The sequence below is a fragment of the Rhinopithecus roxellana genome, chromosome 4 (assembly GCF_007565055.1).
Source record: "Rhinopithecus roxellana isolate Shanxi Qingling chromosome 4, ASM756505v1, whole genome shotgun sequence".
Taxonomy (NCBI): Eukaryota; Metazoa; Chordata; class Mammalia; order Primates; family Cercopithecidae; genus Rhinopithecus; species Rhinopithecus roxellana.
Window position 1 is genome coordinate 78,205,047 of NC_044552.1, and position 19,499 is coordinate 78,224,545.

The 19,499-nt window shown below is 40.5% G+C and overlaps 1 protein-coding gene across 10 annotated transcripts in view; it reads left to right on the plus strand.

The window, feature by feature from the left end:
* The first annotated feature begins 1,543 nt into the window (after window positions 1–1,543).
* HACE1 (HECT domain and ankyrin repeat containing E3 ubiquitin protein ligase 1) overlaps window positions 1,544–19,499 on the plus strand; it is a 126,228-nt gene continuing 108,272 nt past the window's right edge. For 5 of the 10 annotated variants that reach the window (XM_030929126.1, XM_010352515.2, XM_030929133.1 and 2 more), the window contains exons 1-4: window positions 1,544–1,885; window positions 10,775–10,829; window positions 12,563–12,652; window positions 14,325–14,429. In XM_030929126.1, the coding sequence (XP_030784986.1) occupies window positions 1,810–1,885; window positions 10,775–10,829; window positions 12,563–12,652; window positions 14,325–14,429 (326 nt within the window). In that variant the 5' untranslated portion in view covers window positions 1,544–1,809. Of the gene's footprint in view, window positions 1,886–10,774; window positions 10,830–12,562; window positions 12,653–14,324; window positions 14,430–16,520; window positions 16,576–19,499 lie in introns of those variants that run through there. The other 5 variants (XM_030929127.1, XM_030929128.1, XM_030929129.1 and 2 more) reach the window with 4 other exon arrangements.

Genomic DNA, 19,499 nt, shown 5'->3' on the forward strand with positions numbered 1-19,499 from the left:
CAAACGGTTAAGCCTGGGCTAGACTGGTATTTCTTTCTTCCTTTCCTTTTTTTTGAAACAGGGTCTTGCTCTGTCAGCCAGGCTGGTGTACAATGGCAGGATCTCAGCTCACTGCAGCCTCCACCTCTCGGGTTCAAGTGATTCTCTTGCCTAAGCCTCCCGAGTAGCTGGGACTACAGATCCACCATGCCCGGCTAATTTTTGTATATATATATTTTTTAGTAGAGACGGGGTTTCACCATGAAGACCAGGCTGGTCTCAAACTCCTGACCTCAAGTCATCCGCCTGCCTTGGCCTCACAAAGTGCTGGGATTATAGGCATGAGCCACCGTGCCCAGCCTTTGGTATTCTTTTGAAACTTTGACCTCTACCACCTTGTGGCCAGACTGATTTAGGTGTCATCTGATTAGGTGAAGATTACAGAGGTCTTTCCCGAGCCTGTGGCACCACTGGCACAAATGGTCACTAGCTGGAACTGATTTAGGACGGCACTGGCAGGGAAAACACATGCCAATCACCACCTGCCCCTTCATATCCTGAATGGGCAGGTGAGACTCTGTTTCTCTTGGCCAGCCAACATACATCATCAACGTACATGTGCCCATTCATTACAGGAACAGCTTTGCCTCTTTGAGGAAAGAGGAGCTGAAAAAGACAAGCCTTCTGCTTCTCCCTCACTCCAGCATCATCTTGGCACTGGTAATATATCCAAGATATTTATTCATAGTCAGTGGCGTTAGCCAGGCTCATATTTACCGCTTTGATTGGGTTAATTTTTTTTCAAGTTCCAACTTCTGTTGTTTCAATTTTCAAGTGTGCAACTTCTGTGCACAGCTTACGAATATGATTTTTTGCCACTGAGTTCATTTCTTCCACAATGTAGGTATCCAAGATTTTGTAACTTACAAAGTCATATCCTTTGGATTTCCCACTAGGCTCTGTCATCACATTGACATTTTAGCATTGTACCAAATAAATGAAAAAATTTTTTCAGGTTGTCATCATCCATATCTTCCCCAGAGCTTTAACTTTGTGCCAGGTGCCTTGTTAAGTACAGGGATCAACACAGTTCAAAATTAAATGTCCCTGCCCTCGTAAAGTCGCCAGGCAGGAAAAACAACTAATTAAGCTATTGTCAAGTTATTTACAATGACGACAAAAGCATATTGTGCTTTTGGATTTGTTTAATTTTATTACTCTTTAAATTTGACATATGAAAATACCATACTTAAACAGTTCATGTACCTGGAACAAAGGCACTAATACAGTACTAGAAAGGTGGTGACGGATTTAAGAACAATTATGCCAATTTCCAATCTGTTTTACAGTAATGTTACAGAATTGGAGGAAGCTACTCCTGTACAACTTTGGAGGGTAGGAGGAGCAGGGTGTGAGAATGCCTTTCCAGGGGCTTACGAGTACGCCCAGTCGCTGCGTGGCTTCCCGCACACTCAGCCGCGCGCCCGCGTGGGCGTGGCCGGGGCGCCCCCAGCGTGACTCCGCCCAGGGCGCTCGGTTCAGCTAGCTGGAAACTACAGTTCCCAGAAGGCCGCGCGAGCCCGGGAAGGACGCGGCGGCGGTGGCAGCAGGAAAGGCGCGAGCGGAGGTGGCGGCGGGTATCCCCTGGGTGGTCGGCCCGGTAGCAGCCGGGCCCCGGACGCAGGACGTGGCCCCAGGTAGCCCTTGCAGCTCAGTGCTGTAGCCAGGGCAAGTCCGCGCCTCCGCCTGCTGGACTGGCCGGGGCGAGATGTAGGGCGCTGGGCGCGGAGGCCGCCGGTGCGGCGGGGGATCGCGGAGGGCGCGCCGAGGATGGAGAGAGCGATGGAGCAACTCAACCGCCTTACGCGCTCTCTGCGCCGCGCGCGCACCGTGGAGTTGCCGGAGGGTGAGCGGGGTAGTGGGGCCGGGCTGGCCGCGGAGCGGGGGGCAGCCGGGGCGGGGGGGCAGGAACTCCGGAAGCGTCAAGGTCGGGTGGAAAAACTAACCGAAAGCTGAGAAAACGCCCACTTTTACTTTCCAGAGCTGAGAGGCGGCCCCGGGCCCTGGACTCCCCTGGCCCGCCGCTCCCACCCCGGCAGGTGGGAGTTTGCGGGAGGCAACTGGGTTGGTGGGGGTTCCGCTGCTGGGAGGAGCGAGACAAAGGTCTCTCAACGTCTGTCGATTAGGGGTCTTGGCAAAGAGGCAGGAATACCATCCGGAGGCCCGAGACCCGGAGTCAGAAAACATCATAATTGCGAGTCATTTCACTGTCTCCGGGGATAGAGATGATCCAAAGATAGTGTTTAAGCTGCATCAGGGGGGCCAGGCGGGCTTTTATTTTTGTTATTTTTTAAAATGTGGGGCACAGCCTTGTTTTGATAACAGGAAGACAAAGGGTTGTCAACCATCAAACAGATACTTTTAAAAGTACTGTGTGTGTAAACACGATACATTTTTCTTTAGTATGCATGCCTGACTTCGTTCTTCATGTATTCATCTGACCAGTATTGAGTGGGCTAGCTGGGAACTAGGACGCATCTGCAAATAGGGATAAGACATGGCCCCTGAAGTTCAGGACTTTAGTTCAGCGTTCCAGGGTTCCTTCAGAACAGGTAAAACTCTACTAATGACGAGAGAAAATAAGCAGTTTTGTTTGCAGCGTCAGGAATTCAGACGTTTTAGTGGTGATGGGAGATAGCAGTGCTGCTTCTAAGAAGCTTTTGGCTCTTTATGCCCAAGTGAGAGAAGGGTTGGGAGGAGGTTATAGCTGGTGAATAGCTTTTTTCTTAATTGTAGTAGTTTATCTTATTTTTTCAAAACTCTCTTTGAATTGCTGCTGGGTGGTTTGTAGGATAGGGAAGGGGACCTTGGCAGACGGTCATGAAAGAAATGTGGGATTGGGTACTTTGGCGATTATTTTCTTTCTTTTATAGAGATGAGGTCTCACTATGTTCCCCTGGCTGGTCTTGAACTCCTAGGCTCAAGCGATCCGCACCCTGCTCCCCCCGCAAAGTGTTGGGATTACAGATGTGAGCCACCGCGCCTGGCCTGGGGATAATCTTCCTGAGAAAATGGTCTCTAGTTTCTATTTAGAATTCAGATTTTGATAACTAGATTCAAGCTTCAACTTTTTCTTTATTTCCTTTCCAAATTCCACATTTGAATCCATTTCTTCAGTGCTACTCTTACTTATTTTTCGTAGTCAAATTATTGGTATAGGTTGATGAAGACTACATGTATAATTTGTGTTGTTTGAATCTCGATATTTTTTACATAAATGTGATTTAGAAGACTTTGATAATGTTACTTGGTTTTAAAAGTAATGTAGTTTCGGCCGGGCGCGGTGGCTCAAGCCTGTAATCCCAGCACTTTGGGAGGCCGAGACGGGCGGATCACGAGGTCAGGAGATCAAGACCATCCTGGCTAACACGGTGAAACCCCGTCTCTACTAAAAAATACAAAAAAAAAAACTAGCCGGGCGAGGTGGCGGGCGCCTGTAGTCCCAGCTACTCGGGAGGCTGAGGCAGGAAAATGGCGTGAACCCGGGAGGCAGAGCTTGCAGTGAGCTGAGATCCGGCCACTGCACTCCAGCCTGGGCGACAGAGCAAGACTCCGTCTCAAAAAAAAAAAAAAAAAAGTAATGTAGTTTCATTGTACAAAATTTGGAAAATAAAAATAGAAAAAGAAATGTCATTCCACCACCCAATTATGAGCAGTGTTACTATTGTTACTTCTTTCTCTTTCTCTCCCTAACAAGTTAACATCATATTGCATATAGCCTTTTATTTTGTATTTAGAAAACATCCCAAATGTTTTCTTTCTTTCTTTTTTTTTTTTTTTTTTTTTTTGAGACAGAGTCTCGCTGTGTTGCCCAGGCTGGAGTGCAGTGGCCCAGTCTCTACTCACTGCAAGCTCCGCCTCCGGGGTTCACGCTATTCTCCGGCCTCAGCCTTCCGAGTAGCTGGGACTACAGGCGCCCATCACCACGCCCGGCTAATTTTTTGTATTTTTAGTAGAGGCAGGGTTTCACCGTGTTGGCTAGGACGGTCTCGATCTGCTGACCTCGTGATCAGCCCGCCTCAGCCTCCCAAAGTGCTGGGATTACAAGCATGAGCCTTCGTGACTGGCCCCAAATGTTTTTTTTTTTTATATTCTTCAATATGCTTAATGACTTCGGAATTTCATAAGATGCACATAACAAATGTTGAATCTAAATACTGTTTTTACTGATTTTATGAGAAACAGCTTTATATTGAAGACATAGTCTGCCTCTAAATACTTCCTTAGGATTGATTCTCTCAAGAAGAATGTCTACAATACATTTCTAAAGCTCAACGTATCAATTTCTCAACTTACTTCTTGGAAAGTTCCACCAGCAGTCTGAGAGTGCCCAGAAACTAGAGTTTGATAAGTAAAAGTAAAACTTTCCCACATATAGGCAAAAATGGCATCTTGTTTGCATTTGCTTTTCTTTGATTATAATGAATTTGTTCATTTTGTTACTTGAATTTAATTTATCTTTGTCTCTAAGTTCTGATGAGTATTTGAATTCTCTGAGCTTGGCTCTTTCAAGTATATCATACATGTAGGAATATATATATATATATATATATGATATATATATATCATTCCTACTGATACAAATCCACATTTGTGCTTACATTTTTTTTTTTTTTTTTTTTTTTTTTTTTTTTTTTTTTTTTTTTTTTTTTTTTTTTTGAGGCGGAGTCTCGCTCTGTCGCCCGGACTGGAGTGCAGTGGCCAGATCTCAGCTCACTGCAAGCTCCGCCTCCCGGGTTTCCGCCATTCTCCTGCCTCAGCCTCCCGAGTAGCTGGGACTACAGGCGCCCGCCACCTCGCCCGGCTAGTTTTTGTATTTTTAGTAGAGACGGGGTTTCACCGTGTTAGCCAGGATGGTCTCGATCTCCTGACCTCGTAATCCGCCCGTCTCGGCCTCCCAAAGTGCTGGGATTACAGGCTTGAGCCACCGCGCCCGGCCTGTGCTTACATTTTTGTGCTTACATTTTAAGGACTGAATGGAAAAGAAACTGAGATGTCTCTAAATTTAAAAAATAATTAGTTTTGTTTTGTTTTGTTAGAATTCAATAATCAGTAAGCATCTAATTACAACAAACTATTAAGCTTGTAAACTTTTTAGTCAGCTGGTACTCTAAAATTAACTTTGTTGCAAAGGTTGAAACTATAGATGTTTGATAAACTGAGTTGGATGCTATGTTTCCTTGATAAAAACCTGAGTATTACCCTAAGTAATGGAGTGCAGGTAGTTGAGTCACTCTAGGCAGGCCTAACACAGGAATATTCTTGAGAGAAAAAGAGGTGAAGAGTAAGAGATTACTTTAGGGATATGGATTCTTAGTAGTGTTTAAAAGGTGAAGGCCGGGTGCAGTGGCTCACGCCTGTAATCCCAGCACTTTGGGAGGCCAACATGGGTGGATCACCTGAGGTCAGGAGTGTGAGACCAGCTGGCTAGCATGGTGAAACCTTGGCTCTACTAAAAATATAAAAAATTAGCTGGACGTGGTGGCGGGTGACTATAATCCCAGCTCCTCGGGAGGCTGAGGCAGGAGAATTGCTTGAACCTGGGAGGTGGAGGTTGCAGTGAGCCGAGATTGCGCCACTGCACTCCAGCCTGGACATCAAGAGTGAAACTGAGCCTCAAAAATAAATAAATAAATAAATAAATAAATAAATAAATAAATAAATAAATAAAAGAAAGGTGTATGTTGTTAGTGTATGTAAAGTTTAAACTACTATATAGTGAATGCAGTTTGTTTAATAAAATAATACAATTTGAGCCCATTTTAGCATATGTGGTTAGGATAATTGTGTTTAAAAAAATTACTCCCATGTGATGGTTTGAAGAGAAATTGTATATAATTAATTGCTCTGAGCACCTTTTTTTTTGGTAACGGTTGGGTTTTGAAACTGTAGTGATAAAAATGGCAAACACGTCTAATAAAGTGAGAGATTAAAGTTTTCTTGTCACCCTGGAGACTTTAATTATATACCTAATCCTGAAGGTGCCTTCAAGAATAGAGAAGGAAATATCTGGCAACAAATTTTATTCTGTCCTTTCTTAGTATAGTATTTCTTGGATGGTCTCCTTCTAGCACCATAGTTGTGGTTAGATTTATTTCTTCATACTTACCTGTTAATTTTTTTTTCTTTGGGTTAGATGTGACTTAAATAAGATGTAAATCTAATTTTTATCTAAAAAATAAAAACCTTACAAATACAACCATTGTGAACCTTATTATGCTCACTAATGCTCACTTAAAATTATGCACTATCTTGATTTAAAATTTATCTTGATTTAAGTTTAAACCCACAAATAACAGTGTTTTTTATGACTTTATTATGGAGTGACTTAATGGAAATTCTCATGGTTTAGAAATTCAGATTTTTATTGGGACATGTATTATTATATGAACGATAAAGAATGTTGTCATGCCAAGGGAGGCTTAGTGTAGTATTTTCAACTCCTGGTGGTGACTCATTGGTAGTTTCTAAGAGCAATTAGTGAGTTGCAGTCAGCATTTAAAAAAATAAATATAGGATGTGGAGAAATAGGAACACTTTTACACTGTTGGTGGGATTGTAAACTAGTTCAACCATTATGGAAAACAGTATGGCAATTCCTCAAGGATCTAGAACTAGATGTACCATATGACCCAGCCATCCCACTACTGGGTATATACCCAAAGGATTATAAATTATTCTACTACAAAGACACATGCACACGTATGTTTATTGCGGCACTATTCACAATAGCAAAGACTTGGAATCAACCCAAATGTCCATCTGTGACAGACTGGATTAAGAAAATGTGGCACATATACACCATGGAATACTATGCAGCCATAAAAAAGGATGAGTTTGCGTCCTTTGTAGGGACATGGATGCAGCTGGAAACCATCGTTCTTAGCAAACTAGCACAAGAAGAGAAAACCAAACACCGCATGTTCTCACTCATAGGTGGGAACTGAACAATGAGATCACTTGGACTCGGGAAGGGGAATATCACACACTGGGGCCTATCATGGGGAGGGGAGGGGGGGAGGGATTGCATTGGGGAGTTATACATGATATAAATGATGAATTGATGGGTGCTGACGAGTTGATGGGTGCAGCACACCAACATGGCACAAGTATACATATGTAACAAACCTGCACCGTTATGCACATGTACCCTAGAACTTAAAGTATAATAAAAATAAATAAATAAATAAATAAATAAATAAATAAAATAAATGTAAGACGATAAAACAGAGTCTATTTTACATATTAAGAATAGTATTCTGGCCGGGCGCAGTGGCTCACGCCTGTAATCCCAGCACTTTGGGAGGCCTAGATGGGTAGATCATGAGGTCAAGAGATCAAGACAGTCCTGGCCAACATGGTGAAACGCTGTCTCTACTAAAAATACAAAAATAAAAAAAATAAAAATTAGCTGGGTGTAGTGGCATGAGCCTGTAATTCCAGCTACTTAGGAGGCTGAGGCAGGAGAATCCCTTGAACCCGGGAGGTGGAGGTTGCAGTGAGCTGAGATTGCATCACTGCACTCCAGCCTGGAGACAGAGCAAGACTCCATCTCAAAAAAAAAAAAAAGAATAGTATTCTATTGTGGACCTTCTGGTTATGTGGTGTATACTGAGTGCATTGTAGGATATATTATCTTTTTATTTATTTATTTATTTTTCCGAGACGGAGTCTCGCTCTATTGCTCAGGCTGGAGTGCAGTGGCACGATCTTGGCTCATTGCAAGCTCTGCCTCCTGGGTTCACGCCATTTTCCTGGCTCAGCCTCCCGAGTAGCTGGGACTACAGGTGCCTGCCACCATGCCTGGGTAATTTTTGTAGTTTTAGTAGAGATGGGGTTTCACTGTGTTAGCCAGGATGGTCTCGATCTCCTGACCTCATGATCCGCCCACCTCGGCCTCCCAAAGTGCTGGGATTAGAGGCGTGAGCCACTGTGCCCGGCCAGGACATATTATTTGTAGAGGCTCTGGGGTCAGCCATTTAATGCCACTGTTACACAGCTTGTTACTTAACTAGTACTTCAGTTTTCTCATTTGTAAAATGAAGATAATAGTACCTACTTCATAGGGTGGTTGTGAGGAGAAAAGCAACGATACATGCAAAGTGTTTAGAAAAGTGCCTTTAAGATAATGGTTCTTAAATGTTAGTTATTAATAAGATTTAGTATTTGACTTTTATAGTGAAAAAGTTGTTGCATCTGCATACTGAACTTGTGAATGTTGAGAAGGACTAAATTGCTTATCATGTATACACTCACAGTAAAATAATGAACAAATATGTGAAGGAGTATTGATAACTTTTTTCCATTGCCCCTATAAACAGCTCAGTTTATATTTCTAAACATATGAATTATGTTTTTCAAACACAATTATAATACCATTACTAGAGCCAATACAATTAACAGTAATTTTGTATTATCTTGAAATAAAATGCCAAGTCCATATACAGTTTGTCCTCGTCTCAAAAATTGTCTCAAAAAATGTCCTTTTACAGTTGTTTTTTTTTGAATCACTATCCAGATAAGGGCCACATATTACATATGGTTGATGTGTCTCTTAAGGCTCTTAATCTATGACAGTTCCTCCTTTTAAAAAAAGTGTTTTTTAAAGTAATTTTAAACTTACAGAAAACTTGTATGAATAGCACAGAGTTCCTCCCATGTAACTTTCACTCACCTTTCCCTAAGGTTAACATCTTGTACAACCATAGTACAGTTGTCAAAAATAAGAAATTAACATTTGTATATACTATTAACTATACTGTAGAGTTTATTAAAATTTCACCAGCTTTCCCACTAATGTCATTTAAGGATCCAATTCAGGATACCACATTGCCTTTAGTTATGTTTCTTTAGTGTCCTCTAAACTGTGATAGTACTTTAGTTTTTCTTTGTATTTAATGGTCTTGAGACTTTTAAAGAGGACCGATCAGGTGTTTGTGGAATTCCCTTTAGTTTGGGCTTATCTGACATTTTCTCATGATTAGATTGAAGTTACGCATTTTTGGCAAGAACAGTAGTCCACCCTTACCTGCAGCGTTGCTTTCCGAGGTTTCAGTTGCAGGAGGCACAGCACAATATTTTGAGAGAGAGGGAGAGAGACCACATTCACGTAACTTTTATTACAGTCTATAGTGTTATAATTGTCCTATTTTATTATTTATTGTTGTTAATCTCTTACTGTGCCCACTTTATAAATTAAACTTTATCATGTAAGGAAAAAAATCATATTCATAGGGTTTGTTACTATCCACGGTTTTAGGCATTGACTCCGGGTCTTGTAATATAGCCGCTGTGGATAAGGGAGGACTGCTGTACTACAAAAGTGATGTGTCCTCAGTGGCTCATATCAGTAACTATATGATATTGAATACATATTATTTTTGGTGATGTTACCCTTTGTCAGTTGATTAAGATAGTACCTGCTGGGTTCTTCACTATAAATTTTCTTTTTCCTTTGTAATTAGTCAATATTTTTAAGAGGTACTCGATACTATGTAAATATCCTGTTTCTCCTTAAACTTTAACCTATTAACTGAGCATCAGCATTAACTTTTAAATGACTGAGTGGGGGTTGTCAGGGTTTCGTCTTTGTAAATAATTTATTAAAAAACATAAACCTCCAAAATACATTGAATTGAGAAATGACCCTTAGTAATATATAAAAATCAATTCAAAACACTAGCTAAAATGTACGTAAGTATAATATGGCATCATAGATGTTGATTTTTAACCTTTTCTTTTGGGTCATGTTTTTGCGAATTTGTTGTGTAAAGGGTCTCTCTTAGTCTGTTTTCTGCTGATATAACAATACCACAGACTGGATAATTTGTAAAGAAAACAAATGTATTTCTCACAGTTCTGGAAGCTGGGAAGTCCAACAGCGTGGCACCAGCATCAAGTAAGAGTCATCCCATGGTGGAAGGCAGAAGGGTGAGAGAGGAAGGGCTAGAGGGAAGGGGACTGAACTTCACTATAACCCATTCCTGGATTAAACAGAATTAATCCATTCATGAAAGAAGAGCCCTCATGGCTCAATTGCCTCACCAAAGCCTCACCTCTTCACACTGCCGTAATAGCAACCACATTTCCAACAGATGAACTTTTGGCAGATGCATTCAAACCATAGCACATATGAATAAAAATGTTGTGAGTAAAGTGATAAGTACAATAAAGACTTCCGTGCTCTTTCATAAAAGCTTCTAAACTAATTTCTTTTGTAATAATATTGACAAAAAGCCAGTATCGGGTATATTTAAGGTTTTATAATTATTTTAGCATATATATTTAATATTCATATATATTTAAATTTTCCCCAAAGTACATGTAAGTATGATAAAACATGATGCCTGTAAATACCTCTTTGGAAGTAAAATAAATTTCAATTGTTAAAGCTACAGAAAGGTTTTTGGATGATGATGCACAGGCTACCATACTACACTTAGAGAATTGTTTTTTGGTGGATAATGGGACCAAACCTTCTGAAGAATCAGTCTTTAATTTTCCTCAGAAGCTAAGCTCTTCTGTGATGATGTAAAAGGGATAAACAGTGGGGGGGATGAAAGATTCTGCACTATCATAAATTCTGAAATACCTTTAATATTCTGCATTATTCTTCCTCCTTCTTCCTCTCCTTTTTGCTTTTTGTATAGAGTTAGGAAAATTCTAAACTAATCTTAAGTATCACCCCTTGAACAAAGTAGGGGATAAATGAACTCTTTCTGGTTTTTTTACTCAGATAATGAAACTGCTGTTTATACATTAATGCCAATGGTTATGGCTGATCAACACAGGTGAGTGCTTGTTTCAAAAATTTTTGCTTTTTAAGAAGCATACATTGTTCTAAATGTGTACTGCATGCCCACGCGTGCGTGCTCGTGCACGCGCGTGCACACACACACACACACAGAGTTTGGGCATAGATGTTATCCTGGGGCAAGTTATTTAACTTTTCTGTTATAATTTTGTGTGTGTGAAATAAGGAATAAGATTTCCAAGATCTATATGAGCTGTAAAATTTTATGGTGAGAGATTTTCTTAATGAATATTGAGATATTAAGTATTTGGTTGGTCACTGACATAGAAAAATACATTGTGATGATTTCTTTTGGAGGTCACTGTAAAATTTTATGGTGAGAGATTTTCTTAATGAATATTGAGATATTAAGTATTTGGTTGGTCACTGACATGGAAAAATACGTTGTGATGATTTCTTTTGGAGGTCACTACTGATCTTTATAGCAAAAGATTATGGGCCGGGCGCGGTGGCTCAAGCCTGTAATCCCAGCACTTTGGGAGGCCGAGACGGGCGGATCACGAGGTCAGGAGATCGAGACCATCCTGGCTAACACTGTGAAACCCCGTCTCTACTAAAAAATACAAAAAAAAAAACTAGCCGGGCGTGGTGGCAGGAGCCTGTAGTCCCAGCTACTCGGGAGGCTGAGGCAGGAGAATGGCGTAAACCCGGGAGGCGGAGCTTGCAGTGAGCTGAGATCCGGCCACTGCACTCCAGCCCAGGCGACAGAGTGAGACTCCGTCTCAAAAAAAAAAAAAAAAAAAGATTATGGCTGAGGGACAACTTAGTTCTCTTATGTGCTACTTACTTTTATGTTCCTTTTATTGATGTAGTGTTGACACTCTTTTACAGGGCTATATATGAAATACAATTGTTTGGCTTTGTGAGGGGGTCTTTAGACTTACACCAGCCAGCTCTGACATGGCTAGCCACTGGATTTTTTGATATAATAACAATGTAAAGATAAACTATTTTGAAACAAGTTAAAAATTTTTTTTTTTAATTTCCTACCTGGTATAATTAAAAAATGTTTTTTGTCTGATTTTCTTTATTTGGTCAGAATTAATATAGCTAGGCTCAACTTTTTGCAAGGTTAGCAGCCAGGCCTACAGCCTTTGTTTCTCAAGAATCTAAGGAAAGCTAAAGCCAACTTACTCTGTTGTGTATCCTAAGAGCAGGTAACATAGGACTATCCAAGTGGCAGATGAGGAAACCTTCAGCACCAGCTTATTGGCCAAGGCGTTTGGTTTTTGGATGATACTGTGCTGGCTAACATACTAAGAGAATAGTGCAGTATTTTGTGGTGGGTGTGGGACAGAACCTGAAGAATCTAGTAAGAGTAGCTAGGCCGGGCGGGGTGGCTCATGCCTGTAATCCCAGCACTTTGGGAGGCCGAGGCGGGCGGATCACGAGTTCAAGAGATAGAGACCATCCTGGCCAACTTGGTGAAACCCCTTCTCTACTAAAAATACAAAAATTAGCCAGGCGTAGTGGCATGCGCCGGTAGTCCCGGCTACTCAGGAAGCTGAGGCAGGAGAATTGATTGAACCAGGGAGGTGGAGGTTGCAGTGAGCCAAGATCTCGCCACTGTACTCCAGCCTGGTGACAGAGCAAGACTCTGTCTCAAAAAACAAACAAGCAAACAGAGTAGCTAAAGAGCTGTTAACTTGATCTATTATGTTTTTAAAAACTTTTTTTACACATTGATTCCTGTTTTTTATTTTTGCATAGGTCTGTTTCTGAACTACTATCAAATTCAAAATTTGATGTCAATTATGCATTCGGACGTGTGAAAAGAAGCTTGCTTCACATTGCAGCAAAGTAAGACTAAAGATATTTTGAGTTAAACTCTGATCTAGAGCAAGGATCAGTAAGCTTTGAACAGCATTGTCGCATAATATTTGTGGGGAGAGATGAGAATAGACAACTGAGTGTTGTTTATCCTATTTGTGGGCGTGGTATGCTGTCTGTTCTCTCTCTAAACTGTTAACTTTGGGATTGTATGTAAATCTCATGTCCTTCTTGCCTTAGCTTGTTTTATACCAGATCAGAGTAGGTTAGACATGGAGATTGTCTTTCCTGGATATACTTAATGGTGCAGTTCACCAAAATTTTCTTTTTATCCCAGCAATATGATATTTTATATGTGTCTGCAGATGAAGTAATTGGCTTTATATTTTTTACATAGGTGGGAGAATGATTTTTATCTACAGTCTTCTAGTATGTAATCAATCAGTTAACTAATTGGTACCTATCCTCTTTTCAGGATTTAGGTAGGTGTGTTGAAATTAATTGTTCATGAATAATTTGGCTTATGAAAGGCCAGAAAGTTGAAAGTACCATATGGTTTCTTTGAAGTATTTGAATTTCTCAAATACTTTATAATTTTCATAGAATGGACCCATCTTGAAAGTAGAGAATGTTTACTATTTGTGTCAGAAGTTAAATCAAATTACAGGTAAAAATAATGTGTTTAAAAGGCCATGCACAGGGCCTCACACCTGTAATCCCACACTTTTGGGAGGCCGAGGTGGGTAGATCACTTTAGGTCAGGAGTTCGAGACCAGCCTGGCCAACGTGGTGAAACCCCATCTCTACTAAAAATACAAAAAATAGCCAGGTGTGCTGACATGCACCTGTCATCCCAGCTACTTGGGAGGCTGAGGCAAGAGAATTGCTTGAACCCTGGAGGCTGAGGTTGCAGTGAGCCAAGATCGTGCCACCGCTCTCCAGCCTGGGTGACACAGCAAGACTCTGTCGCAAAAAAAAAAAAAAGAAAAAAAAAAAATGGCCGGGCGCAGTGGCTCACGCCTGTAATCCCAGCACTTTGAGAGGCCGAGGCGGGTGGATCTTGAGGTCAGGGGATCGAGACCATCCTGGCTAACACAGTGAAACCCCGTCTCTACTAAAAATATAAAAAAATTTAGCTAGGCATGGTGGCAGGAGCCTGTAGTCCCAGCTACTCGGGAGGCTGAGGCAGGAAAATGGTGTGAACCTGGGAGGTGGAGCTTGCAGTAAGCCGAGATCGAGCCACTGCACTCCAGCCTGGGCAACAGAGGGAGACTCTGTCTCAAGAAACCAAAAAAAATGTGTTTAAGGCCGGGCATGGTGGCTCACACTGGTGAACCCAGCACTTTGGGAGGCCGAGGTGGGAGGATTGATTGCTTGAGTTCAGGAGTTTGAAATTAGCTTGGGCAACATAATGAGGCCTCTTCTCTAAGGAAAAAAAAAAATTACCAAATTGTGGTGGCTCATGCTTGTAAGTCCCAGTTACTTGGGAGGTTGAGGTGGGAGGATTGCTTAAGCCCAGGAGGTCAAGGCTGCAGTGAACTGTGATGGCGCCACTGCACTTCAGCATGGGCGACAGAGTGAGACTCTGTCTGAAAAACCAAAAGAAAATTGTGTTTAATAGAATATTTTGTTTTTTAATTAAAGTACATTAAGTCTGGTTGTATGTTGAATGTATCTGAACTGTCTTTTAATATTGTTTTAGTTGTGGATCGGTGGAATGTTTGGTTTTGCTGTTAAAGAAGGGAGCAAATCCTAACTATCAAGATATTTCAGGCTGTACACCCCTTCATCTGGCAGCAAGAAATGGGTAACTATTTAGTTTTCTTAAGTGCTTTAAGTTGTATTATCAGTTATTCAAGGCACTTTGCCTTGGTTTAATGATTCATTCTGCACCCCCAATATTTACCTTGGGAAAAACTGCAATAATGATGTGTATTTTTTATTTTCTATAATTTTTTTTGTCTCTCAAAGATATTATTGATGATACTGTTCTTCTTGATAGTGGATCTTGGGTCATTATATTCAGTTTTAAAATAGCTATCATATTTAGTAATTCATTAGATTGCTCACTGATTTTCTTCTTGGAAATATATATGGAAGTTCATTATTACTTGTATTATAGTGACATTGTATTTTCTGAAAAGCGTAATTTTCACCTCTATTTTAGTGTGCTTTTTTTCTGCTAATCTTTTGCCACTCCTAACTCTGTGGCTCATTTTGCAAATTGCTTGTTTAGTTAATTTTATTAATGGAATTGTACACAGACTTAATATATTGTACACAGTTTATTTGTAATTATTTGTGGATAAGCTGTACCAGAGTAATCTTCCTAGATACTAGGGTAGTTTACTCCTTTTAGTGCTAACATTAGTTTATATTTGGTCTGAGAAATCAGACAAAAATGATTGGAATTATGTTTAAAACGAAAATAAGTAGTTTTTGATTCAGGACTTGAAGAACTTATATTTTATAAACTTACTTTTTCTTTTTTTTTTTTTTTTTTTTTTTAGATGGAGTCTCACTCTGTCGCCAGGCTGGAGTGCAGTGGTGCAGTCTCGGCTCACTGCAACCTCTGTCTCCTAGGTTCAAGCGATTCTCCTGCCTCAGTCTCCTGAGTAGCTGGGATTACAGGCACGCGCCACCACACCCAGCTAATTTTTGTATTTTTAGTAGAGATGGGGTTTCACCATGTTGGCCAGGATGGTCTTGATCTCCTGACCTCAGGTGATCCGCCCACTTCGGCCTCCCAAAGTGCTGGGATTACAGGCGTGAGCCACTGCATCCAGCTTAAACCCTTTCAAACACTGTAAAACTTCTTTATGGAGTCCAGGCCTGTAATCCCAGCCTTTTGGGAGGCCAGGGCGGGCAGATCATCTGAGGTCAGGAGTTTGAGACCAGTCTGACCAACTTTTGAGTTGAGACAGTGGTGAAACCCTGTCTCTACTAAAAAATACAAAATTAGCCAGGCTTGGTGGCGCATGCCTGTAATCTTAGCTACTTAGGAGGCCGAGGCATGAAAATTGCTTGAGCCTGGAGGCTGAGGCATGAGAATCGCTTAAGTGCCCGGGAGAGCTAGGTTGCAGTGAGTGGAGATTGTGCCATTGCATTCCAGCCTGGACAACAGAGGGAAACTCTGTCTCAAAACAACAACAACAAAAAACTCAAAAAAACTTCTCTATGGACACGGTGTACAAATATATGGTGTCTGTGTTTTCTTTTTTTAATTACTCTTGAAGATATTTTTGTTTCCTATTCTTAACTGTGCTTCTAGATATTTGAGTTGACTGCCTAATACGATGGATATGGGAGCTAAAATTGTCCATTACATCAATCTGAGGCCAAATTTTTGCATATAAAGATTAAAATAGAACAAAAAAGACAGCTATAGTGATGCCTAGGTTGGACAGGCGAAAGGCATAGTCTGTTGACCCTTTCTGATCTGCCGTATTTCCTGATTTAGCATGTGAGCCAGTTTAATTGTCCACTGTTCTCATAGGTAACAATGTGCTGATTAAACAATTGTTTTTATAATTAGCCATGTTAGGTATCTTGTAGTGTGTCACACCCAAGGTCATAGAGTAAATCATTCATTCCCTTGCTGAATTGATCTCAGGTCTAGGTACGTTATCCCAAGTGTTGATAGGGTATTGATAAAGGTCTTGAAAAGGTTACATGTAGAAAAATATCTTAGCACTGTGTTTCAACAACTGTGTTAATGAAAGGAGAGATTAGTGCAGAGCAGGGATAAAAACTCTGCTGTCATTTCAGTAGGTGACTGAGTCTTAAGACTTCAGTGTGAGGGGCAAGAAATAGGTCTTAGACTTGAAAGACAGGATGTTCTTGGTCTACTGAAAAGAATTTTCATGTACTGTTTTTCAGAAACAAAGTGGCACAGAGAAAAATATAGTTTTCATCACTCTGTCAACAGTGATTGAAGCCATTACATTTTAAAGGTGAAGGAATATGGCAGATATTAAATGATTCACATAGCCATTCAGCAAGAAGAAAAGGAATAAAAAGAATTGATGACCCTCTCTTTAATTTGGATGCCTTTCTGTTTCTATAAAGATGACTCTTGACTTTCAACACTTACGTATTTTGGTTTTTATTATTTATTGAGTGGAAGCCTTGTACAACTTAGAGGTGCTCAATGTTTGCTAAGTGACTTGAGTACTTCCTGTAGTAGCTGATGTTTTCAGAAATAGCTTTTTACTATAATTTCTTTATGAGTTCACATTTATCCATACTGAAGTAGAAGTCGTAGTAGAGTTCTTCCCATTTTGTTGGTCCATCTACGTTTTGGGGCCAGCTTTTTGTTTTGTTCCCTCAGCTATCATCAGATGGCTGCTGTATTTCTCCTGACCTGCTTTAGCATTTTTCTCTTTGCCATTAGTGCTGTATTGGATTGTCCTCTTTTCCAAAAGAAGCCCCATTAAGCTTCCACAGAGCACTTGGGTGACTGGTCCCTGTGTAATTTTGGTTGCCATAAGCTCCCTATAATTGGTGCAGTATCTGAGCAGGAATATAGTTGCTTCTTTGTACAGGGGGATTCAGCGTTGCTCATGCTTATGTGAGAATGTTAAAAGGAGAGGCTTTGAAATAGTGTGTATTCTTAGGTTGTGTTTTAGTCAGATTTGAGAGAAGACTTTTTCTTTATTTTTTAGGTGATTATGAGCTCATAAAGGGTAGGGCCCATTTGTTACATAATATTTTAGTTCTGTTAGCAAAATAGCCACTTATTTATTGGATTGATTTGACTTATTCAGATCCTGGAAAATAGTAATAATGATTATTCAATAAGAAAGATAGGATATATTTCTCTCCTATATTCCCTGTACCTTTTGTAATTCATTTTTGGGAGGAAAAGCATTATAGATTACTGCTTTTCTTCAACAACCCCTACAATAAACACTTTTTTGGGCCTATTTCCCTGGCCCATTCCTACCTAATGATTTATTTTGGCATTATTGGCTTAGGCCAATGGTCCATAATAGGCTTCTGAAAGGTTTTAGAAATCTACGCATGTGGGTATAGACACACGAACACACGTTTAAACAATGCATTTATTTTAATGGGACTATCTGGTCTGTGGTCTCATGATTATTGAATATTTATTTCTTAAGGTTTTCCTAATAGTGTGTTAGATAAAGGAATTTCGTAAATGTTTGATCTTAAAAGTTTACCCAGAGCTTTATTTTTTTCAGTTTCTTTGATTATAATGCTAATTTTAAGTGACATTTAACTTCATTACAAGTACAAAAATCAAGAAAGGTAACTTGTCAGTTCTGTTTTCTTAAAAGTTTTATTCAGTCAATGAGAATTTTAGCTATTGATTTACAAGATTGAATATTAATAATCAAAGTTTTATTGAGAGCTACTATGAGCCTAGTTATCCTTAGTACTGAGTTGATTAAAGAAATATGATACAATCCATGGTATGAAGATGTTTATGATCTAGTTGGATAAATAGTAATATATTCATATATACTGTATACTCTGCCATTAAAGTAATGGCAAAAACCACCATTACTTTTGCACCAACCTCATATTATGTTACTACTATACTTATTATATAATATGTATACAATACATATGTATTATATATACACACTGTAGTGTATATATTACTGTTTATTCACTGGACTATTTACCAGTGAACTATACACTTAAAAATGGTTTTGATAGGGGCCAGACGTGGTGGCTCACGCCTGTAATCCCAGCACTTTGGGAGACCGAGGCAGGCGGATCGTCTGAGGTCAGGAGTTCAAGACCAGCCTGGCCAGCATGGTGAAACCCAGTCTCTACTAAAAATATGAAAAATTAGCTGGGCGTGGTGGTGGGTACCTATAATCCCAGCTACTCAGGAGGCTAAGGCAGGAGAATTGCTTGAATTCAGGAGGCGGAGGTTGCAGTGAGCTGAAATTGTGCCATTGCACTCTAGCCTGGGCAACAAAAGCGAAACTCTGTCTCAAAAAAGAAAAAAAAAAAGGTTGTGATGAAGACTGGGTGCAGTGGCTCATGCCTGTAATCCGCACTTTGGGAGGCTGAGGGGGTGGATCACCTGATGTCAGGAGTTCAAGACCAGCTTGGCCAACATAGTGAAACCCCGGGTTTACTAAAAGATACAAAAATTAGTCAGGCTTGGTGGCAGGCACCTGTAATCCCAGCTACTCAGGAAACTGAGACAGGAGAATTGCTTGAACTCGGGAGGCGGAGGTTGCAGTGAGCCGAGATGGTGTCACTGCACTCCAGCCTGGGCAACAGAAAGCGAAACTCTGTCTCAAAAAAAAAAAAAAATGTTTATGATGGGCTGGTCACAGTGGCTCATGTCTGTAATCCCCGCACTTTGGGAGGCCGAGGCGAGCGGATCACGAGGTCAAGAGATCAAGACCATCCTGGCCAACATGGTGAAACCCCGTTTCTACTAAAAATACAAAATTAGCTGGGCATGGTGGCGCATGGCTGAAATCCCAGCTGCTCGGAAGGCTGAGGCAGGAGAATCACTTGAACCCGGGAGGAGGAGGTTGCGGTGAGCCAAGATCCGCCACTGCACTTCAACCTGGTGACAGAGCAAGACTCTGTCTCAAAAAAATAAGTTATGATGGCAAATTTTATATGTATTTTACCACAGTACAAATAACTGAAAAAAAATGAAGAGTCTCTGCATCCCCCTCCTCATCCCCCAGTGAGTAGAGGGATGCATAGACGTGCATTTCATCGATATTCTGAGTATGATTTTATAACATCTTAGTGTTACCTTTTAAATATTTTGCTGACAAGAATGTAGGATACAATGTTGAGACATCATTTTTCTCTATTCATTCCCCTTCCATTAGACTTGTATTTTGTTATGTTTCTGATGAATATTACTGTTTCA